The sequence below is a fragment of the Pieris napi genome, chromosome 3 (genome assembly GCF_905475465.1).
Source record: "Pieris napi chromosome 3, ilPieNapi1.2, whole genome shotgun sequence".
Classification (NCBI taxonomy): Eukaryota; Metazoa; Arthropoda; class Insecta; order Lepidoptera; family Pieridae; genus Pieris; species Pieris napi.
In genome coordinates, this window is record NC_062236.1 from 8615889 (window position 1) to 8640358 (window position 24470).

Consider the following 24470-nt stretch of genomic DNA (forward strand, 5'->3'; position numbering starts at 1 on the left):
TTTTCAGATCACTTTTTGTAAAATGTAACCCTGTGAGGGTTTCAGTAGACTGAGGTCCGTTTCTGATGTTAGTTTTCATCAAGTTTATTAAAGAAAAACGTCGTTCAACATTTGCGCTACTATGAGGTAATGTTAATAACTTTTGTGTAAATTGGGCTAGGAGGGGAAACTGCTGAGTTGCATCTAATTTTTTTTATTTTGGCAATATGACGCCAAAAGTCATCTGCTTTGAATATCTGATCCTCTTGAAATGGTAGATTTGTGTTTCTTAAAGTTCTCCATTCCCGGTCTGATTGTTTTTAACTTTTTTTTTTCGAAAGTAATAGATATTATGCCTATTCAGCCTAATGAATTTGGATATTGTGCAAAATTTTCAATTTGATTAAAAATACGTAGATTCTGTGACTGAAGTTCGTAGGTTTTCAGAAAAGGCCTAAAATACGTAGATCTACGTAAAAAGACGTAGAGTTGGCAACGCTGGGCGCAGCCGTCAAAAGTCGGCGGCATTTTAGTAACCAATCAGTATAAAGCATTCTTCCTAAACTAAAGAGATGCGATCCATTTTGAAAAAAGTAAAAACCAAAATAACTGGGAGCACAAATTACGTAGTAGATAAAAATTTAAGTAAATGTAATAAAAATTGTTAATTTAATCTTTCAATAAAGTCTAAATGATTTAATGAATAAAAATGTTATTGATTTGAACGTATACCAAATATATTTATGAACGCATTGATTGTTCGACCTTTGTCAATTGCCAAAAAGTTATTCAAAGTTTAGTTGTCAAAACCATGTGTTTACAAATTATATTGTATTTTCGAACTTCTGTAACCTTAAACTTAGCATTTTAAGTTAAGCTTTTAGCTCTAGTTTGTTTTAGTTTTACATTTTATCTTGTGAATAATGGCCAAAGTTAAAAACAAACGCAATGCTGGCTTAGCTGATAAGGTTCATAGGAAGAAATCAGAAGGGGTTAAAAAGAAGTTAAATCCATTTGAAGTACATATAAATAAAGAAAAACTTAAAGTTTTAGGAAAGAAATCTAAACATGATGGTTTACCAGGCGTTTCCCGAGCTAAAGCTATCCAAAAGGTGAGTTACTTCGCTTGTGGTACTTTTCTGTTATCTAAATACTACAAAATTAATTATTCAATATAATACCATGAAAAATACCGGCTTCGTTCATAATCAAAAGATTAACCAAAATTCAACATTTATATAGCGCAAAGAAACAATTGGAACAGAAATGAAACTGTTAAACAAGACAAATACTTTTATTGACCGTCGTATTGGTGAAAAAAGTAACAATCTCTCTGCCGAAGATCGCATGATTGCAAGATTTGCAGCAGAAAGAGCAAAGCAACACAACAAAAAAAGTATTTATAACTTAGCTGATGATGAAATACTTACACACAGGTATTCCAATTCAAATTTGTTATATGTTTTAAAAGAACATTATTTGTACCTGAACAATCTTTAGCATTGGTATTTACGGCCTCCATATCATCATATTCATTACCTTCAGTAAAATGTTCATGTTCATAACTACTTTTATATATGCTCCAGCTACTTTTGATTATGAAAGTTAATGTGTTGCTTAAAAATTTAGTTTTGGTTGTGGTTAGTAAAGTAAACACAACAGACAAAAGATTTCAGGTTTATGCCCAACTAGGGTTTCTTCTTATTTATAAATAATATAATTAGTAATATAAATGATTATATGTAACTTATTTATGTTATAGGGGACAAACATTAGAGCAAATTGAGAAGTTTGATGACCCACGATCTGATGATGAAGATGAGGATAAGCCTTTTGGTGGTTTGGATGGTTAGTTACCCTTGTATACAAAAGTAAATATTTTCTCATGACATATTTTTCTTAGGTTATACCATTTAATTTTGTAAAATTATATATTTGTTTAAAAAAAAAATAATATTACACAAATAACTTTTTCAGATGATTTTGTATCAGAAGGCCATTTTGGTGGTGGCATTCTCTCAAAAACAGAATCAAAAGATGGGGCAAAATCACATAAAGATTTAATAGAACAACTTATAGCCGAATCTAAAAAACGCAAGGCTGAAAAACAAAAAGAAAAAGAACAAACATTGGATTTGACAGAGAAATTAGATAGTGAATGGAAAGATTTACAGCCAGTTGTGTTTAAGAAGCAGAGTGAATCCTTGATTGATAAGCTCTTGGCCGATGCTGAAAAAGGACAGGATTATGATAAAATGATGAGAGAGCTTAAGTTTGATAGGAGAGGGACCGTGAGTAACAGATTTCTATAGACTAAATAGTGGCATCATACAAAGAAATGTATGCCAACAATTTAATTTAAAATTAGATAACTAAAATCTAATCAAAAAAAAATTTAATTGTTTAGATTAGTTTTTATTATTTAATTTTTTATTAGTTATTATTATTTAAAAACAAAAATTAACATATTTTCTTCAAAATAATATCTTATTAAGATTTTGTCATATAATATATTAGATTGGAAAGAAATAATGTATATTTAGCAATATTATATAAACCTTACATTGGCACTTAATGTTGTTACAGCCATCAGATGCATTAAAAAGCACAGAAAAGCAGCTAGAAGAAGAGAGGAAGAAATTAGAAGAGATGGAGAAACAAAGACAACAGAGGATGATGCCAGAAGAAGAAATGCCTAAAACCGCCAAACCCACAGTTAAACATAGGTTAGTATTGTCATGTGTGTACCACATATTTATATATTTATTTAATTAAAAAAGACATTTCATAACACCTACGTTTTTAGGTCTGCAGATGACTTGGATGACAACTTTGCTTTTGACGACGAGAAAGAGATAATGCTAGCATATGACAAGGATGGCAAACCATTATTACCCGACCATATATTGAAAGATTATAATGGTGATTATTTTTGACATTATTATTTAAAATGTAAAGCAAAGTATTAATGAAGAAATATATAAAAATGTATTAAATAAAGACTGATAGTAATAACTGTATGCTATGATAATAGTGTGTTACTCTAATATTCAACATTTTCGAATACCCTGGTACCTAAGAGATTTAATCGTATACTAATTAAAACAATAATTACAACACTTCTTGCCCTATCAACGTCGCTTCTCTTTACAAACGAAACTTATATAGTAAAAAAGTTATAATAATGAAAACAAATAAATATTTTACAGTGCCTAATGCAAAAAAGAAATTTGATGATGGGGTATCTGACACATCTTCAGAGGAAGGCGATGAAATTAATGACGAATCGGGCAGCGATAATGAAGTAAATGGTGAAGCTGACAGCGAAGATAATGATGAAGATGAACAAAAATTTGAAGAAAGCAAAGAAATAGATGAAAATAGCAATAATGGGAGTGACTTAAAAGTGTTTGAAAGTGATGGCGATGACGACAAAAGCGACTCCAAAAGTGAAGACAATGAGAAACTTGAAAGTTCCAATGAAAATAAGCGTAAACGCAAAATATCGCATAGTGAAATAATACCTAAAAAAGTTAAAACAATAAGCGAGAGTAGTGATGAGATTCTTGAAAATCATATGAATGAGAATAATGAGAATATCAGGAAGGAAAATGTAAAGAGTGATAAAAACGATGAAGATGAAATTGATGATGATGAGAGTGATGCTGATGAGAGTGGTGATGATGAAAATGAAGCTTCAGAAGATACGGGGAGTAATAGTGATGAGAAAGAAGAAATGGATGTAGTTGAAGAAGAACTCGGTTCTGTCTTTGATGTAAAGTCTGCTGAAGGGGATAAGTTGAGGGTATATTTTTTACTTTTTGATGTTTTGGGATGAAGTTACAGATATCTTAAGTATATTCTGAAAGTATGAAGTAGATTTTAAAACACAACAGTATGAGGATTAATTAACATTGAGAAAAGTTTTACAGCTCTAAAGTTACTTCTTTTCTTTTCCAGGAATTATTAACGGGTAAAACGCCTTCTCAGCAGTCAACCGCGTTATCTAAATTAATAAAAAGTTACGACCCTAGTTTATCGCCAAACAACAAAGAGATATTAAGTAGATTATTCGCACATCTATTACAATATGTTCACGATATATTTACGGATTTGAACGATGAGGGTGACATTATCAAAGCATTCTTAATTTTTGATAAAGTCGCACCATATTTTTATGACCTAATTCACATTAATAAAGTATCCACTAAGAAATTTATAGTAGAGTTACTCAAAGAAAAACACGATCAATTCAAACGTAACCCTAAAAAAGTGCCGGATTTAAATACATTGATATTTTTTAAATTAGTCTCCTTGCTTTACCCCACTTCCGATTTTCGCCATCCGGTCACAACCCCATCTTTAATTTTCATGACTGAAATTTTGAGTTTATCTCGGTTTAAAGACGCATATTCGGTTTCTAGGGGACTTTTTATTCTGACAATGATTCTAGAATATACTGTCCTATCGAAACGTTTCGTTCCGTCAGCATTAAACTTTTTAAGGGGGATATTTTATTTGTCCGCGAATACGTCGGTTCTCAATCCGGTGCAAGTCGTTCCGCCGTTCCGGTTACATAAAGATAGTAAAATTTTAAATTTAGAACAAGATTGTTCCAAAATGGAAGTTGATGACAAAATGTCGGCCAATGATTTAGTGTGTGAAATGGACGATGCCTTTAAAATAAAATGTTTACATAATTCAGTTTGCATGTTAAGGGAATTTTTTGATAATTATATAGAGATCGACGCTTTAAAGGCGTTATTTGAGCCACACATGCAGTTATTAGGTCGGATAGATTTAGAATGGTATCCGAAAAAGATTGTTTCTAAAGTGACAAAAGTTCTTCAACATATGAAGGAAACACTAGAAACGAAAACTTACGCTTTAATAACGAGAGAAAAAGTTAGGCCGAAGGCTTTACGCTTATATGAACCGGATATCCAGGAAGTGTAAGTATTATTACTGATGCACGTAGAACCTTTTGAAAAATATACTATCTATTTATATCGCTATTTTGGAATTAAGAGAATTAATAATTCAATATCCATGTGATATAAATAAATTAAATATAAAAAAATACTTGCCTACTAAAAAGTTTTCCTAAAGTAAATTTGAGATAGGTATGTTACAGTTTGTTTGATTATAATTTATAATCCTGTGCGAATTAATGATATATTGGGTATAATATAGTTTTATAACTTTAGAATACATAAAAATAATACGGACATATAATTTCGTTATAAAAATTTAAATTTTTCAGTTTTACTGGCAGTAAATTATCAAAACTCTCTCGTGATGCCTCCGAAAGAAAGCGACTACAGGGCAAATATAAAAAGGAGATGAAGGGCGCTATAAGAGAAATAAGAAGAGACAAGGCCTATATCGCGTCTGTCAAGATACGGCAAAAGATACAGAGGTATTTATAGTTTTTGTGATCTAGCTTATTTATATGCAGTTAGCTTCAGCCTAACGTGAAAAATATATGTTGCTGGAATCGAACCCAGGATGAGCTATAAGTGGGTAAGGGAGCGTTCAAGTATTACGTAAAGAATTTTGGGAAGGGGGGTCCTTTTGTAAAACGTTACGATGCGGGGCGGGGATTGAATTAAGAGTCACTAGGTGGTCACGAAACGTTAGAAATATGTAAAACCTTTTGAAACTTCCATTTTAATGAGGATTAAGTTTTTGAAGTTACAATAAAAGAAAATTTTTTTTGAAGTGAAACTTCTTTATCGGGGTTGGAAAAAAATTTAGTGTAACATTTTTGCGTTACGCGTCATATTTTTCCGTTACGCGCCATCTTTTGAAGTGAAACTTCTTTATCGACGTATGGGAGAAATTTTGTAGCAGGTTACGCGCCATGTTGCTTTTTGAAGTCAAAATTCTTTATCGGCGTTGGAAAAAAAATTACACACATTTGTCACATTTTTCGGTTACGCGCCATCTTTTTCTTGTCCCTACCACGGTTGATCCGAAGAGATTCGAAGCCATTAGTAACAAAAATATATAATAACGATAACAATGATAGTAATACAGAATACTAATAATTCTATTACAATTAATGAAATTCTGTAATAATCTTAGTACTACATAGTAGTACAGTAATAAGTTAAAATGAAATAATTGTATTTGTATTAATGTCTATGATAATAAAAGCCTTTTGTTAAACTTTATATAGTTTAACTTTATTTAACCAATTTCTGTAAAGTTGCATAATTTTTCGAAAAATAAGGTCATAAAGAAGTTTCACTTCTTACGTGTGTACACCTAGTACACGCACACATTTTTATTTTTCAACAATTCCTCCACATTATATTTTATGATTCTTAGGGTATGAGCCCTTGCTACATACTAGCAACTAGTTTACCTAGATGCTATATAGTTTTTAGGTATACTTAACTGTATATGTACGTATATAAATATTTAATCACGGGGTTTTCTTATTTCAGCGACAATGTAAGAAAAGAGAAGGTAAAACAGATCTATAAGGACGCGTCTATACAACAAGGAGAGTTAAATAAGTTGAAACGAGGAAAATGATTTGTTAATAAATGTGTTTCGAAATTGTTTTCTTTTAATTTTCTCATATTTCTATGCCGATTCGGTTGTGGTGGCCAGTCTTTATCAAGACTAGTCTTATCTCAGGACATATAGTCCTTAGTACACTCTCTGTTGCATTACTCTCAAAGCCCTATCTTTAGGTCAGATGTCGATGCAACTAGATAATTGCGTTTTATCTGTATGAGTTCATCTGAGGCTATAAACAATATAATTTTCCATCAATGAAAAAAATGTAATAAAATCAATGTCAACTGAATAGGAAAAAATATTCACTATGTATTTTTTTCCTCATACTATACATGACCCTTCCAGAATACAATATATTATGATTTTAATCAGAAATAATTTGTGGACATCAACAACTCACGAAATTTGGCACGCGTGATTTAAACCTTATAATATGCTCAAATATTATATAATTACACTCACAGGTCAAACTGATACCCTCCTTTTAATAAGTCAATTAAAAGTTACTGCTAAATATCACTAGACCAATAAGGCAGTTAAATATAAGAAGACGCAGGTGATATAGAAGATGAACTCAAATGTCAAAGTAAATACATATTTTATTAAAATAATTTGCACTTACAACAAAAATATAATAACAATGTGTAAATATAGTTTCTTAATAGTAGTCAATATATAAAATGTGTTTCAAAAATTATTTTATTATTAAGAATTTTGATAACTGGTTGGTATTTTAGTAAATATTTTTAATAATATTTGTGCAACTGGCTATTTATGTTACACATTAGCTCTAGTTATCTTTATTGGGGATTTTAGGAACATTCTCATTCAATTTCCATATTGTGTAGTTAAGGCATGATGCAAAGGCGAGCCAGCAAAGATATGGTGCCATAAAGTACAATGTTTTTTTGTTAACATTGAAGAAGCTGATTGTACAAGCACCTGCAGCTACATCTAGAGCTATCATGTGGAGGAAAGCCTGAAAAATTAGATTAGATTAAGTATTATGTGAATGCTTATTAATTATATTTTATAAAAAGAAAAATGGTATATTTTTAGTTTCTACTCTAGAATTTAATTACAACATTATTTTAAATTTATTACAAAACTAGCAAATTCGGCGAATTCCGTTTCGCCACCAGATGTCTTCGTTTTATGTAACATTTCGTTTGGTGATCCCGCTTTTCTGTTGAATTTTTTCCTGAAATTTCTTTGCTATAAACCTCACGGAGCCCGAGACCTTTCCAACGAATGCAACCGTGGAAATCGGTTCGTGCGTTCTTGAGTTATAGCGTCAGGAAGGAAAACCCGGCTTATTTTTATATAGTAGATATACCTTGTCATAGAAAACAGACACATTGCATTGTTCCTTATTTGTTAATGTAATAATGTTTATTTGTCGACAAAAAGATTGCAAACTAACAATTGTTCTGTTTGAAAAATATTATGTAGGTACATTTTTAATAAATATACCTATGTAAAATGTTTAGTCAACAATTAGACCTTATTTTATTATCACAAGGTTCCATTTAATCATTCCAAACAATATATGGCACCAAACATAAGTATAAAATGTATCAAAATCCAGATAGTTGCATAGTTGTCACATGACTATAATATTATATCAACTACAACATGTGCATATACTATGTGTAAAAGGTATTTTATATTATATAATTATTATTCTATATTACCAATCCAATTTTATGATATTTGAAGAACACTGGTGACCATGTCCAATTAAATAATAACTGTGCACCAAACAGGCTGAGTGGTACTAAAGCATCATCTGTAAAATTAATAATAATAGCTAAACCTATTGAATATTTTGGAGTGGTGTGTACAATGCTTCTAATATGGGTTTAAATTAAAACAACAATTTGCATATTTCATAGGAAATATACAAAAACAATAATAAAATAGTTATAGAGATGTCAGATAATTTAGATAATCTTCAAAATTTACCTGTAAATCCTCCACAGTCTTCATAAACCAAATATGAAGCATATCCCATGCCTGTGTACAGAACTGTCCATGCTGGACCAAACACCCATTTTGGTGGATTCCAAGAAGGTTTCTTCAAATGGTCATACCATGCTTTGCCTGTAGGGCTGCGAACTTGACCAGCCATTGTAAGGGCACTTAACCACCCACCAACATTTGGTAAAGCCAAAGCACCAATAAGCTTCCAGTTTACCATTTTTAATGATGAATGAAATAATTAGTGTTGAAACTTTCAGATGTGTCTAGAAATAAAACAGTTAGGTACAAATAATAGGTGATTGGTGATAACAATCAATGATAATAAATTTCTAGACTTATCTAACCCACTTGTTAAATAATCCTTATATAGATAAACAACGATACCATGGCGCAAAATACATTAATACAATTTCCTGGCACGTAAATTTGCAAGTTGATAGATTTGTATTTTTAGGACTTTGCATTACGCAAACGGCAAAACTTTTCCAGTTAATTAACAGCTCCTAGCCGTTAATTTGTAAGTTTTAAAAGAATCTCTTATATTAAATACCGCGACGGAGCTAAGTGGTTTATGATCACGGCATTTATCTCAGAGATCCTGGTTTCGATACCTGGCCAAAGAATTATATGTGTAGTCTATTCTGTAAAAGTATTAATTGTATCGTGTTACTCCTTTTTTATAAGGGCAACTAACTAAGTCTACACTGCATTAACTGCAAAGTGCAAAGTTATAAGTATAATTTACCAGGAAAAATATTAATTAATACAAATAATTTATGGTGCAGCTCTAGGTATATCTGTGGTAGAGTTATAGTCAATAGAGTAATAGACAGCTGACTTGCAGATGATATTGATATGCTGTGTTGCAATGACATTTTATTTACATTTTTCGAAACTTCAAGTTTTATATGAATTGCATTTAGAAAATTGTGATTTTACTTTTATTGTTCAAACTTCAAAGTACTTCAAAGCGAATTAATTCTTATCTGATTCCTATAAGCTTATTGGAGACTGGAAAGTTGAAATCGTGAGAAAAAAGGTTTCTCTATTTGTGTTCGCTCATAAACAATCGTTTAGAATTATTATCTAATTGCCGGTGACTAACGGTGCATATAAGGTAGGTAAATGAACAATTCCATAATTAACGGCTTACGACATATTTAGTTAGTATATCACGAGATTGCCTACCTTAAAAATAAAACTTACATCATCGCCTGAAGTGTGACATTATTATGAGTATAAATTAGCATATTTTGCACTTAGAATTAAGGAAATAGTGTGGACTGTGGTACGTATTAATCCGTTAACAAATTGTACATAACTGGCTGTAATTGGTGGATATATTATATGGTATATATTAACAAAATTTTAATTATCATATCTCAATTCATTTAGCCATTTGCTGATTAGATTGATTAAAGTGTTATTGTGTGATTTGTGATTCTATATTTCTATTAATTATGGATTTTTTACAACCGTATATTGAAAATCCAAGGTAAAGTTGCCCAATAATATATTTAATTCTAAACTAGCTGTATAATAAAAATAAGTTTAATTAATAATATAGTAAATTTAATGATAACCAAATACTTTCTTATACTTTTCTATTTAAGTAAATTATTGTGCAACAGCTAGTATTGTTTTAGGAAGCTGTTTTTATTTTTTTAATTATATGTATCTGTAAATGACCTCTAAATGACTTTATTCAAATTTGCTTGGACTTTGTTTCTTACAATAATTTAACAATTTAAATTAAAAAAAAAACAAAATAACAGGAAAAATATGCCATTTTATATAAAATATCACAACTAATATAGATATAGAGCTTAAATATGTGATACACTGAATGCTTAAAAAACATATAATTATTTTTATTAGATATAAACCATGTCAACCAATTTAACCATAAATGTATTTAATACATTGATGGAATTTTGTTACTTGTCAATTACAGAGACACATTAAAAATGGCAAATTGGGCAGCTTTTGGTTCCATTATTCTTCCAAATGTAGGAGGTTGGGCGAATGGAATCTTCTTTGCTGGACAAATTCGTAAGGAAGATAAATCCTGGTATGATGAACTCAAGAAACCATCTTGGAATCCACCTAAATGGGTGTTTGGACCCACGTGGACAGTACTTTACAGTGGAATGGGATATGCTTCATATTTAGTTTATGAAGAGTGTGGAGGTTTTACTGGTGAGATTTATTTAATGAAAATAATTGTTTTTGCCATTATTAATAAAATTATTTTTTGTTTGTTCCATATTTATTGTTTGCATATTTGTCATTTAAAAAAACTTTATAGTCCATAGAATAGATCAAAAGGTATTGAAAAATAAATATGTTTATTAAAAAGTAATGCATGTTACAATAATAAAAAAAATATATAATATTCACGAAAAATGGTTTTCGTAGAGAGATTTAAAATTATCAATCATACTCTCACTATACATTAGATTAGATAAATGTTATCAATCACCGTAGTGTCAGCAGGTATTGAGGAATATTTTTTAATTCTTTCAGAGGATGCAGTTTTGCCACTGACTTTATATGGAGGTCAACTTTTACTTAACTGGGCATGGACACCCATATTCTTTGGTCTCAAGGACTTCAAATTGGTGAGTTGCTAAACTGATTAAAATAAAACATAAAGCAATTTGGTATTTAACAAAAAGTTAACTGAAGTTTATGATGTTTTTTGCCTCTCTTCAGATCAGTTTAAAGCTTTCCAAGTAAATAATAACAATTGTTTATACTTAATGCATACTAAATATTTTCTTAACACTAGTTATTACTATGTTGTCCAAGTAAGTGTTCCAACTAAAATGTAAGAAACTGTCAGCCGTTTCTTTAAATGTTGTTTTTACTGTGGTTCAATGTTGTTTAAAGAAACATTTTTATACATTTTTTATATACATCTCTCTTTTAGGCATTCATAGAGATTTCAGTCCTTGGTGGAGCCGCAGTAGCAACTACAGCCGCTTTTGCTAAAGTGAACAAGACCGCTGGTGCGCTATTGGTACCCTACTTGGCCTGGCTGGCATACGCCAGTACATTGAGCTACTACATTTGGAAGAATAACCCTAAAGAGATCAAGGATGAGAAGGCCCAGTAGATGTAAGTTTTGAAAGTGGTAAAGTAAGATGTAATATAATATAAAATGATAAAGGGGCACAGTTACAGCAAACAAAATGATTGATAAAAAATGTTGAGTGAATTGTCAAAAAAAATAAATCCCAATTGATACATTGCTTTTGTTGTGCATAATTTTAAAATAAAGGTAATAACTGTAATTTTTTATTGGCATTGCTGACCTAATTATTAAATGATAATATAGTGAGTGTTTAAATATTATTCTATGTTAATACATATTACTTAACTATTACTTCTTTGTTACAACTTAGTCTATGTTATATGAAAGTTTAATTAATGTTAAGATAATATTAAGGACCCGGATATTCAAATTAAATTTTTACAGGTAAACTTGACGACACCCTAGCAATTATCATCTAAGTGTTAACACATAGTCTAAGAGTCAATATCACAAACATTCTTCGTAAGGCAACAAAGCTGGACTGATTTTACCTTAATTTTGTAAGAGCACATTAGTATTATGTTAGAAAAAGTACATCATTTTCAAAAAAATATACAAAGTGGATAAAGCTGTATAATAAATTTTCAATAATTCTTATGTAAGAGATGAAAACAAACAAATCTGAAGCAATAATTACCTAAAATAATTTGATATAGAATTAAAATAAATATTGTTTAATATCTGCGCTGAAAAACCTATTGGCTTGCATACTTACATACCATACAGTATATATTTAATAAATGCTTATTTTGTCCACTCTGCATATAATGTACTTATTTTTCTGTATTTTCACTAGTCTCATCAATCAAAGGTTGTTTAATGTGAAAACTAATAAAGTTCAAGCTGTATATTGTAAAAAAAATATTTTAACAAGTGAAGCTATTTTAAAGTAATGGACTTGTCTGTCTTCTTGGTTATTTGAAAATCAGTTGAATTAAATATTATAATAATAAATAAAAATAAAAACCCCTTTAGTATTTAAGCATAAAGTATTGTTATTCCACAATTTTGCATTTTTACGTATTCCGCGTCTCTTAGACTAAGCTTTTTATCTTGTTAATTTTACGTTTTATTTTCGAATGTATTTATTCATGTTAGTTAATAAATATTATGATCAAGTCATTTTTATTTTAAGAACCCCAAAAACACATCTAATATATTATTGATTTATATAAAAAAACATTTAATAGAAACTCGTAGCCACCCTTATGACTGGGTATGTACCATAGCTTTCCCGTTTGTTATTATCCCAATACAAGACAGTTCGAGAAGTGTATGGTTATGGCTCCTCTGATGAACTGATTCAGTCTTTCAATTGGTTTGAGTCATTCAGTTTTCGGGTGTTAGGAACTAAACAACGTAACATCTTTCTGTATGTAAACTTTATACAGTTCTTCAGATTGGTTCCACGATCTTCAATGAGCCTGGCGACCTATGCAAGAGATATCTAACAAGCACTAATCCTTAAAGAGTCGTAATCCTTCACTCTCATAGCCTGATGAGATGGCAGGACAGGAAGGCAGACATCTTTGAGTTGTCAACCGAGGTACGATGGCGGGAAATACTGCCAAAGTGCGTGCCTACTTTGTTACCCAATGCGTCTTTGATGCGATTGACAGAGAAATAATGAATGTAGTTTCGCACTGGCCAAACACAAGCACAAAGGTACACTATAAGCTGGATGTTCCCATAAGTATTTGAGGCGTAGAGCGTGGCAAACTATTTACCATTTTTTATTAAAAATCTCAAGGTATATTCCTAATAACCTCAAAACAAACTATATGCGAGTCGCATATACTTTTAAATGTTTTTAGCACCCTCGGCACAAATGTATGTAACATTGAAGGTTTAACTAATTACAAAAGAGTAAAATAGTAAATTCTTGCTTAAAAAACTTAGGCGGCACTGAGCGTATTTCGATCTAAAAGGGGCCAATCATTAGAATGTTTTATTTTGTATGGGCTATGTAATCAATGCATAGGTGCTGATATTTTCGGCGTAACTAACTTAGTTTATACATAAAAACATTAACAGCGGGGATCGGTGTTTTTTTGTTCATAAATAAGTTAGAGTGAATAAACATCTGAAGATCAGATGTTTATATTGATAAAACATAAAGCGAAGTTTCAATATTCAAACCGAGAGGCTCTCAAGTTGTCGATAAAAGATCAAAGTTGTGCTCATGCATGAAACTTACTCAATTTTAGTAGCAAATAACATCTTGGAGCTGTGTCAGGAGTTTAAAAACTTGGATTTGATGGATGAATGGATTTGTACTAAATTTGCATGTATGTACTTTATTTAACCAGATTAAACGTATTATTTACTTACTTATTATATTAGCTTTCACTAATTATGATATTATGTGGTATTATATAAGTAGAGAAGGTTACGATATCTATGGTTTTAAAATCGATTTAGTTTTTGGTGACTCTATTTTGCATTGTTTGAGCGTCAAAACAACTCGTATTAACATTAATAAATTAATGTAGGTACTTTACAGGCCTAATGAGGGCATTTTTCTGCGACTCTTTAATGAATATTTTATAAGGCACTTATGGGATAATTCGTCTACAAATTTTAAACAACTCTATTTTCACTGCTAATCGAACCAAGAACGATGTGCCCAACACATGTGCGTTAGCCGTTAACCACATAGCCACGTAGGCGACTAATTTGCAATAGGTAAGTGAAACGTCAAATTATTCAGCATTTCGCGCCAATTGGAATGTCAGTCAACATCGAAAGTTCTATAGTCACTGGAGAGTGCTACAGACTAAAGGCTTTTATGCTAATTGTTGATTGTGTCCATGATTAAATTCTATTATTATTATTTTTAATTGGTGTTCTACTTCGTTATCGACCTAGATAACCCAATTTTACAATTTGCGCAAATTAGTAAATCGTGCGTTATATCGTTGTCTTAAAGTGGTTTTCGAGAAAAATCAAATTAGCCATAGATTTAAGTTTATGTACTTTTATATGATATTATATTACAGAGCATACGTACGAACATACAATGAAATAAAAACTTATCCAATCACTCAATCCATCCTGGATTGTCAAGTACCTTTTTCTTCTTTACATTTTAAGAAAAAAAAATATTTTCTAAAATAGCATCCATTGCCATTGCAAAGGCACAGTCATATATTAACCCCATTTTACAGTTAAAAGTTTGATATGATTATTTTTTTCTTTCACGCGTCTCACAACGAATTTTATTGATTTTGTGTCAAATAGACGCCGAAATAAGCTGTAATGTATCCGAATATCGTTTTGCAAAATGGAGCAGCTAATGAACGCGAATATAAGCCCTATACATTTAGTAGGAAAGCGTATTCAAATGACATAGCGATCAAAACATCTCTGTCGTCCGCATAACATTTGGCTTTGATGTAAGGGTGATATCCCATATCGAGATTTAGGATATTCTAATTATCTAAACTATTATAAATGTTCAGTCGCGCGTTATAGAATAAGAACTCCTTAAAATATCATAAATAGACATCCGTTGAAATATAACAAAATACTCTTTGTACAGTTAGGTCAAAAAGTTCGATATGATATTTTAGAAGGACCGATTTAATTATTTTCTTTCAGAGATCAATATATCGGCAACACGTAACAAACTTCACAATGTTCCATGTATCATATTATTCTGTATTTACCTATGTTTTACGATTGTATTCCTTGTGTAGAAAAATCGATTATTTAATATCGTATATTGGAATAATGAATATCGAAAAGATTATATAATGACGATTATACGCAAAAGATTAAAAAAAAAACCATTATTACAATGATGTAGAAAAAAAGAATCTTATGATATTGGTTAAGAAATAGGTCAAAAGTCAATTTGAATAAATTTGTAGACCCTAAATTGTACAATGACAATTCTACTGAGGCATATTTTGGCGCTATTTTTACATTTATTTATTAGGTTAATTGTCTCATTTGACATTAGTCCAAGTAGTTTTCGTTCCTAGGTACGTGTTAACACCTATATATTTAAAAAAAACAAATCACTATTTTTATACATTAGGTACGAATTATAGGTACGAAACTTGTCTTTTGTAAGAAGTTTACTGACGTTTTTGTTACTCTTACGCGTTAGCAAAATTATTTCCTTCCCTCTTGGTTATATTTTATAGATTTAGCTTTAACTGTAATAGAAGCTTTATTAAGGCAAATGCTGATGTCGACATGCACTTTGCACTGCATACTGGCCATTGCACATGTCAATGTTTGGAACATTATTCGAATATCCTAATGTTTATTGTAGCTTCTAATATTTTAATTTTAAAATGTATGTATCCAAAATGCGATCCTAAAATAATATTAGTAATGTAAATATATGAGGCGTTTTCAGAACTTTGGTTTAGGAGTTCCACCTAGGATATACTGAATTTTTTTTTTTTTGTTTAAAGACAATTCACACCAATTGACCGAGTCCCATGCTAAGCTGGTGAAGCTTGTGTTATGGGTACTAGGCAACGGATATACATACATATTATAGATAGACATATAAATACATATTTAAACACCCAAGACCTAAGCACAACACCAAATGCTCATCACATCGATGTTCGTCTCAGCCCGGGACTCATGGATTCGCAGTCAGGGGTACTAACCACTAGACCAATGAGTCGTTACATGTGAAGGTATATCCTACCTTATTTACTAACAAAGGACTTCCTATTGCAAGTTTTATTTGTCTCATTTTTACCTAAGTAACTGAGTTAGCCCAAAGTTTAAGTTATCCATCCATTTCTCTCTAAAAAACACTTCCTTTATTAAACACGCACTTAAAATTACATTAAATAAAATAATTTTTCGATACGATTAATGTCATAAATGTACCATTATAACATATTTTACTGACCACAGACACAGTATCAATTTATTTCCACGACACAAAATGGCGATCATATCGGTTGAACTTAAACCGTTTATATGTAATTAGCTCGTACCTGATAATTAATTTAAATTCTATATTAAATATTATTTCAAGTGTCAGATCCAGTTACTACTTTTATGGATTAAACTTAAGGGTGTACGGACTTATTAAGGAAACGATGTCTTCAACGGACATTCACTACTAAAGTCGATAGAAAGTGATTCCATAGACAATTTACGGTTAATGCATGAATTCACAGATATACCTCTGAATTTTATCCAGGGGAAACAAACTCAAACTCAAAATAACTTTATTCATATAGGTAACCAAGTTCACTTATGATTGTCGCCGCTGTAGGTGTTTCTGTGTTTTTTTATTGTTCCATATAAACTCCACATTGTTCCATACAACCCTAATGGGTTGCCTGGAAGAAATCGCTTGTTAGCCATAAGGCCGCCCGTTGCCTAATAACTTATGTAACCTGCTTTTTTTGTTTTGACATGATAACGTCTTTAAAATCGTTTTAGTCGGGTGACATGTTCAGAAACTTGTGTCACACCAAAACCTCACGAGCGCGATCGCAGGTATAACGAGAGAGAGACGGATCGATCTCCCGTCTCATCTCGAGCGCTGCCAGTCATTCCGTGAATGTATGAAGAAAAATGTATATCATAGTCGAATAAGTAAACTTGTCATTTTACACCCGAAATTTATCATCAAAAGTGTGAATAAAACGATAGATGTAATTTAAAATTTGAAAAAATTGTTATCTTCATTAATTCCATACTTCCCAAAAACTTATATCACCAATAAGACGTTATAACGTAAACATCTCGATCGTAAACCTACTTAACAAACAACCAATATTTTTTTATATGTATGATTTTGTATATTATGGTAACGAAGTGTGAAAAATAAATAAGTAAATGTCCACAGAAAAGATGTTAAATTGATTCTAAATTTACATATTTTACTACCAGTTCGCAAGTCAAGGGCGTAGAGCAGAAGAGAACGAAATTGTTTTGTTAGGTAGGCACAGAAGGGTAGGTACTTGCTGCAAAAATGGTAATGAAAATTTTTATTTACCCGTTAAGTTACATCGTTACATCGTCAACAATCAACAATCTGTAAAGGAATCAATTATGTAAGTCAAGCTTGTTAAAATATGTTTGCTCATCGGAACCAATACATATATTAATTACATATTACATATGTAATTTATTTAACTAATATTATGCCTATGAGTCATTTTAATATGGAAATGTAGCAGAGGCTAAATATAGTTCTAGGTTCATAAAGCCCTTAAAAATAAAATACAAAATCCTCCAAACGACACTTGACGCTTTTTGAGGACCCAAGCTCGCATTAACATTTTTATCCACTTTATATACTGACGAATTATGCAAAAAATTTAAAAGAAATAGCGACAATAATCTATATATATAAAAATGAAACCCGTTTTCCGTTGTCACGACATAACATGAAAACGGCTTGACCGATTTGTCTGATTTTTTTTATATAATATACCTTGAAGTACGAGGATGGTTCTAACGGAGAAAAATTAAAAAAAAATTGAGTGAAAAAGTCTAAAAACAACACTTTTCTATATTCCCATACAAAATATTCGTAATAATACTTAAAAGTCAATTTGAACTTTAATACCATAGCATAAAGTTCAAATGTTAGTGGAGGGGTTCTGGGAAGGTAATTTTTAATTTTTTGACATAATTTGTTGTCTTATCAATTTTCTTTTTTTTATCTTACTAGCTAGACCGGTGTCTCGAATAGCAGAATAAGTATTTTAAACAAATAAAGAATCGACTGTACTGTACGATGTTCGCCAGGCCAGTTGTTTATAAATAAAACTAATAATAGTTAATCATATTATTGTTTATCAAATTATCCTCAACAAAGCGCCTAAGTTTTCATGAGCAATTTACGTTTCTGTCACACACAAGAATAAATTGAAATATTAAGCCTGAGGCCATTAACTCTAGACAACTTGGAAACAATGTTTCTTCAAATGTTTCAGCCCCTGTATTTTACAAAGCGTCGCAATGCGTAAGTTGTATCTTAGTAAGTGATTTATAAAAATTGGCTCAGAGTTTAAGCAGCAATATAAATTATAATTAAATAAGGGTACAATTTTCGATACATTTATTAATTTTAACAAACAAAAATATGTCGATCCATTATGAAATACCTTTACCCAGGCTTAGTAACATTGGTGTAGGTATAGTGTTGCCTTACATCCTGGGGTGTTCACTAGGCTACTCTAGAGTGGGCACGACCCACAAAATGATTACGTGTTTAGCCTACCTTAATATTATTTTGACATGTTCTCGTTATATATAAATTTAATAGCTTTAGTAATAAAATTAAAAAACTGATGTCTTCTAACAAAGAAAAGTCTAGTTTATATTGAAATATAGGTAATACTAGGAATTCTATAGTAAATTGAAATATCTCGTATCAAAAGTATTAACTTAGTACAGTCTTAATATAAGGTAGGCATTCTCGAAATGGCAGTAACACTATTTAAAGTTAAAAGTTGGCGTACTGCAGTGGAGAGGCGTATCTTAATGTCACATAATTGAATAGATTATGGAAATAGTTGAGATGCATAATTAGAGTTCAGGACAGTTTGAAATTAGTTCACTTTACCAACTGCGTATAAGAGAGGAGTTAAAAGTTTTGTGAGGAAAATTAAGAATGTTTAGGATAGTTTAAGAAAAATTTACATCGCTAAACTACAATTCTGAGTATGTATCGCTTTAGCTGGACGGTATCTGTTTGGTATTTGAGTTAAGGAGAACATAGAATAGATTATTCTTATTGAATTGTTCATTATTAAGGTTACAGTGTATTCTAATTGTCAACGAAACTTAAATATCGAAAGAAAACTACGTTGTGTTGTGGCACTCGTTGGACGTTACTATTTTTTAAATATATTTTCTAGAAAAACAAATACTTCTAAAAAGGTTTTGGTAGACAACCTCAAAAATATCAAATTAGAACCGGGAAGAAAAACTTTACTTAAAAAGAATGCGTGCTTAAGTACCGTACATACGAGTTAGTAAAATTCTAGAGTGAGAATAGTGATACCAAATTTAGGGGGAAACAAGATGCCTTAGGGGTTTTTAGGAGGTAGAAGATTTTTTAAATTCATAATTAATATTAGGTTTACCTATTAATTAATTATTTTTTTACTTTTTAAAGTAAAAAAATAACTTACGTATATATTAAGCCTAGAAACTAAACAACATTAAACCAAATTTAAACTCCAAGCGTGGCTAAAACTGAAATATAAAAAAGCTGTAAGTCTCCAACATCGAATTTTTATTCGACTTGAATGTGTTTTTGATGCATATTTGAAATATCTTTCAATCCGAGTGTACAACAAAAACCAGGGATTTTTAATCGATGTTTCGGGGTATTGTTGTTGGTTTCCCATCTACTCCCTGCCATCGTGTCCAGGGAAGTTTTCCGTCTCTTATATTTTATTAACTAAAAAGATACATAAAATAAAATCATACTCATTCGTGTTGTGCGTCTCGCCAGATACGCCTACATCGGTAATATTATTATTAACAATATTCATGGGCAAGCGAGACCCGTTCTTTCATTTTTGTTTGCCTCCATTACAAAATTAATAATTTTGTCACAGAACCGTTTCAGGCATGGTCTGTGCTTTGTAAACATGTCCTGTAGGCCGTTACGGTCTACTGTCACCTGTGTTTGTTGATCCAGGTCGTGCCTGCACGGTGCGAATATATGAAAATGTATACGCATATGTTCTACGATCTGTTCGCCATTATTGCAGTACATGTTGGAATCGACTTAATTTTAAACCTATGCAGGCAATGTGCGAAGGCTCCGTGCCCTATGAGAATGCGCCATAAGGGGTGTGAAATGCTTCTCTTTTAATTAACTTACGAGTATATGCAGCTCTAGCATCTCCGATTGACATTTTTGTAATTCCAGCTGTTTCAGGTATTCAGGTTTTGCTCAGCTCAGCTTCTTTTGCTAATGTGTTCGCTCTCTCGTTTCCCGGCGTACCAACGTGTCACTCTAGCCTTTGCGGCACTCTTCTAGGCTCTGGTGGATCTCGGCTACCTGGAGATCAAGAGATCGTCCACTTACAATTGCATTTAATGCTGCTCTAGAATCCCTGTAGATTTTTGCGTCGCGCAAATTTTTATTTACGTGATTAGTCGCGCTTCGTAGCGCCGTCAATTCGGCTTGAAAAACTGTGCAGTGGGGTGCCATCTTCATTTTTTGTCCATCCATTCCGTCCATGTGGCGCCCACAAAAAAAAATAGTTGGATCGTGATGATTGAATGTGATTTGTCAACAGCGTAGACCAAATACAGCCAAACGACACAACTCGATTCGTTTTTCAATAGTACGTTAGAATGTACTTTTACTAAAGTTTGCAAGTTAAACACTTTCGTTAAACAGCTGATGACGTTATGGTCATTTGGCGTAACAAGTTTTATCCGATATTGTCACGGTGACAAGGATGTAACTTTTTTAATCTTAATCCATCAAGGATGCCCTACTTGTCGACAATCTTGACGATTATTTGATGTTGTCTATGTTTTTTGATAAAATGGAATTTGATATTTTTTTTAATAGAACATGGGGTTATTGTTTAGTTCTTAGCCGCTTTACTGCGATCAATAGAATTGTAAAAAAATCAAAGCAAAAACTTTCTTTTTAAAGTAGGTAATCATGGTTAATGTATAAAACGGTGATTTGTATATAAATCGAACTCATAGGTTAATGGTTCAACTATACAAAGCGAACGTGGAAGTCTTTTTTAATTGCCTTATATTAAGAAAATACCAAATATTAAGACTCCCAGACAGAAAAACAATGTGGGGAAATTAATGAAACAGATAAAGAAAAAGAAATGCCTCCGCCTCATTTACTTGTGATCGTTATTACTTTTTACGATCCAATATATATATTGGATAACTATACTATTTAACTTTTAAATATACTATTTCAAAATTCTCGGGAGCTATAAAATTATATCCTTAAGCAGCTGAAATTGTGGACAACATACTCTAAACACTCGAAGCGTTAAGTCGAATTGAAAGTTCGCCACTTAAGTGCAGAGATGTTTTGACGAAAGTGACCTCTCGAGCAATACGCTTTTTGACAATCTTTGAGAAGGAATTAACGTAATTTGACAGTAATTAGCGTAAATTATTTAATTAGAAAGCTTATTAATTCCAAGACGTTTTTGAACTTCTTTCCTATTGAGGTCAAAGTTGTTAATTTTTAATTAAGATTAGGGTCTTAGAGATGTTCAACAGTACCCTTCAATCACATTTTCCTTAAAAAGTAAGATCGTGACTTCAAACAATATAGCAATTTATATTGGCATATTTTACAAAATATTTACTTATGAATTCTTTAAGTGTGAAGCTGCGTAACAATTATTATAATAACACTAATTGTCGAGAACTTTTCTTAAACGAAGACTTGAAGGCGAATTTCAATTCAGTAATAGTTATTAGGTTAGAATTAAATCGTCCCGCTTATTTAATTTATTATTCATGCTACGGACTGAATTTCTTTAGTACTTTCGAAGAAGTGAATTAAGAATATTACATTTCGTAGTCTAGTGAACTATGATTAATGGTCATACTATCAAAATGTATATAAATGTTTTGGGGATTAAGAGGAATAAAATAAATTTAATGATAACTCCGTAATATTATATACGTAGTACCTACTCAATATATATTGGATTGTATGCGCCGCAGATTAGTTCAAACGACGTCGACGCATAATTTAATCTAGATAAGCAATATTAACATCATATCTCAAGTCAAGTCTTAATCACTGCCAAAATAATATATATTAATTAAATATATAAAAACTTAAATTATATAAGAACAGTTTTACTGATTTTCAGACTAAACGAAACGTTTAAAATACAGGTTCTTTGTTGCAAGCGAATTTTTATGACTAAAGTGGTGGTTTTTAGAACCTCATTGGAGTTTGTTGAGGTAATCCCGACCGAGCCATCACTGTAGTACCGTAATATATTACCAATATGGTAGTATTGACACGTCCTGTTATTTATCGTTGACAAAGGTCGGCTTCCATCAAGTTCAGGGACAAACTGTTCATTTTATGAGCTATAAATCAGCCATTCAGTCCAAGCAGCGATAATATTGTACACAGAGAAACAAAAAAAACAAAGCGCTAATCGAGGTCAATCGAACACAAGAGAAGTTTGTAGTAATGCATTCATAGTATAACAATTATTATTGTAATCTATTGAGATTCAAATTAATATTATTATTAAAGTAAATTTAAAAAAGTTAATTAAAAAAAAATGTGTTATAGACACAGGCATATTATTATGTCAAAATCGGCTAAGAAGTCAAAGTTCAGTTACTAAGTATGTGAAGTTTGTAATATGAAACCAAAATATAATGTTTTGTAAAAGCAAAGTAGCGAAATATAGTAAGCAGTAAGACATATTGCAAATGCACCATCTATCAATGTGTTTGTATACAGCTAAATGGTTGCACAAATATAGGCTTTGTTTACGAGAACAGCGGGTAATTTACAATTTTTCCTGTATAGTAATAATCGCGCTTTAATAATATAAATAATAGTACAGATTTTAATAACAAAAACGAGTTTAATAAACCATTTTAAATTATGCTCCTGTGGGCATTCCCAATTAAACATAAGTACATAATGACTATCGCAATTTGACACTTGTAAATTCTCGTTGTTGGATAATATAAAACTAATCCCCTTTAAAAGAATCACAATTTATGAATATGATCGCCTATTTGTATTCATGTCATGCTTGTGGCGGAAGTTCTTCCTAAGTCATTTATTAAAAGTTGATTAGAAAGATGCGAATACGGCTCAAAGCCGTTATCGTGCGTTTATAAGGCAGAGCTAATTTTTGACAAAATTTCCGCTATCGCTCCGCTTGTGAGTGCGAGCATACCGGAAGTAGTCGCGCGATGTCAACCGGATGTCCGTTTCGCACGACGCGCCGCCATTACTTGTGCCAACTTCTGTTTAGCATTATTTTAATTTATCATAAAGTTTTACTTGTAAAATTTTATAATATTCAGTTGAATAATTGTTGATATATTATAGTTCTATACATTTTATAATAGTGCATCATAAATATTTTTATCATTTGCGTTATTTAATATTTGTTAAACCGGGATTTTTAGCGTCGAACGCCCAAATTATTAATTAAGATTACACACACATATTTAGATCTTATCAACTCCACAATCCTGATTTGAAATCTTTTTTAGTAATAAAGTAAATTATGTTAAAGAATGCCTGTTTAAAGTAATGTTGAAGATCTGCAATTTTATATAAACAGAGAACTTGTAGAAAATAAACCCACGTATTCCACGTATTCAGTTAAGCAAAGGAAATAGTTTTATTTCAGTCGTTATAAAAGTCAACGGATCCTAATGTTTGCAGAGTGAAAAACAGTGCAGAGTGTTTTTTGATCATGTGTCTCTCCTAAAATAATTATCAAGCTGAAAGCTATTTATTTAGAAAAAGTTAGTTGGCTTAAAAGTTACGAATCACAAAATATAGGTACCCAAAATGTTTAGTTATATTTATCCGAAGAACAAATTTGATTTAATATAGCTGGTGATTATTTTAAAATAGAATGAACCTCTTGGCATGTTTATATAAACAGAGAACTTGTAGAAAATAAACCCACGTATTCCACGTATTCAGTTAAGCAAAGGAAATAGTTTTATTTCAGTCGTTATAAAAGTCAACGGATCCTAATGTTTGCAGAGTGAAAAACTGTAACACTCTATTTTTAAAGCCTTTGTATCGTATTGTAACAAAAAGTCGGGCTTTGTCGCCCGTGCCTTAGTTTATACCCTCGTTGTTAGCTTTAACACTCACGGAAATATTTTCATCTTGACTAGACATTGTTGACCTATGACGTATTAACATTAT

At 31.3% G+C, this 24470-nt stretch overlaps 3 protein-coding genes across 7 annotated transcripts; 2 read left to right on the top strand and 1 right to left on the bottom strand.

Moving 5' to 3' along the window:
* Positions 1 to 776: 776 nt before the first annotated feature.
* Positions 777 to 6547, top strand: LOC125063495 (nucleolar protein 14 homolog). Its single transcript, XM_047669972.1, has 10 exons — positions 777 to 1091; positions 1222 to 1415; positions 1742 to 1827; positions 1957 to 2270; positions 2566 to 2705; positions 2786 to 2901; positions 3189 to 3784; positions 3940 to 4931; positions 5243 to 5398; positions 6432 to 6547. The coding sequence occupies exons 1-10, from the start codon at positions 903 to 905 to the stop codon at positions 6520 to 6522; spliced, it is 2874 nt and encodes a 957-aa protein (XP_047525928.1). The 5' UTR covers positions 777 to 902; the 3' UTR covers positions 6523 to 6547.
* A 544-nt stretch (positions 6548 to 7091) lies between these two features.
* LOC125063470 (translocator protein-like) lies at positions 7092 to 9829 on the bottom strand. Of its 3 annotated transcripts, none has more exons than XM_047669931.1 (4): positions 9700 to 9829; positions 8476 to 8756; positions 8205 to 8299; positions 7092 to 7489 (listed from the first exon to the last, which is right to left on the bottom strand). In XM_047669931.1, exons 2-4 carry the CDS (start codon positions 8708 to 8710, stop codon positions 7301 to 7303), a joined length of 519 nt encoding a protein of 172 aa, XP_047525887.1. In that variant the 5' UTR covers positions 8711 to 8756; positions 9700 to 9829; the 3' UTR covers positions 7092 to 7300. The 3 variants fall into 3 exon arrangements, with proteins under 3 accessions (XP_047525887.1, XP_047525888.1, XP_047525886.1); XM_047669932.1 differs by having other exon boundaries at positions 9682 to 9806; XM_047669930.1 differs by lacking the exon at positions 9700 to 9829 and adding an exon at positions 8842 to 9194.
* On the top strand, positions 9432 to 12712 carry LOC125063469 (translocator protein-like). Of its 3 annotated transcripts, none has more exons than XM_047669928.1 (5): positions 9432 to 9610; positions 10448 to 10692; positions 11020 to 11114; positions 11426 to 11613; positions 11975 to 12712. In XM_047669928.1, the coding sequence occupies exons 2-4, from the start codon at positions 10461 to 10463 to the stop codon at positions 11609 to 11611; spliced, it is 513 nt and encodes a 170-aa protein (XP_047525884.1). In that variant the 5' UTR covers positions 9432 to 9610; positions 10448 to 10460; the 3' UTR covers positions 11612 to 11613; positions 11975 to 12712. The 3 variants fall into 3 exon arrangements, with proteins under 3 accessions (XP_047525884.1, XP_047525885.1, XP_047525883.1); XM_047669929.1 differs by lacking the exon at positions 9432 to 9610 and adding an exon at positions 9631 to 9781; XM_047669927.1 differs by lacking the exon at positions 9432 to 9610 and adding an exon at positions 9838 to 9988.
* Positions 12713 to 24470: the final 11758 nt, after the last annotated feature.

Coding starts and splice junctions, on each gene's coding strand:
- LOC125063495 (XM_047669972.1), top strand. CDS start 903: ATGGCCAAAGTTAAAAACAAACGCAATGCTGGCTTAGCTGATAAGGTT. Junction 2,902..3,188: donor TATATTGAAAGATTATAATG/GTGATTATTTTT, acceptor AATATTTTACAG/TGCCTAATGCAAAAAAGAAA. Junction 4,932..5,242: donor GAACCGGATATCCAGGAAGT/GTAAGTATTATT, acceptor TAAATTTTTCAG/TTTTACTGGCAGTAAATTAT.
- LOC125063470 (XM_047669931.1), bottom strand. CDS start 8,710: ATGGTAAACTGGAAGCTTATTGGTGCTTTGGCTTTACCAAATGTTGGT. Junction 8,300..8,475: donor AGACTGTGGAGGATTTACAG/GTAAATTTTGAA, acceptor TTAATTTTACAG/ATGATGCTTTAGTACCACTC. Junction 7,490..8,204: donor AATATCATAAAATTGGATTG/GTAATATAGAAT, acceptor CTAATTTTTCAG/GCTTTCCTCCACATGATAGC.
- LOC125063469 (XM_047669927.1), top strand. CDS start 9,954: ATGGATTTTTTACAACCGTATATTGAAAATCCAAG. Junction 9,989..10,447: donor CCGTATATTGAAAATCCAAG/GTAAAGTTGCCC, acceptor TGTCAATTACAG/AGACACATTAAAAATGGCAA. Junction 10,693..11,019: donor AGAGTGTGGAGGTTTTACTG/GTGAGATTTATT, acceptor TAATTCTTTCAG/AGGATGCAGTTTTGCCACTG.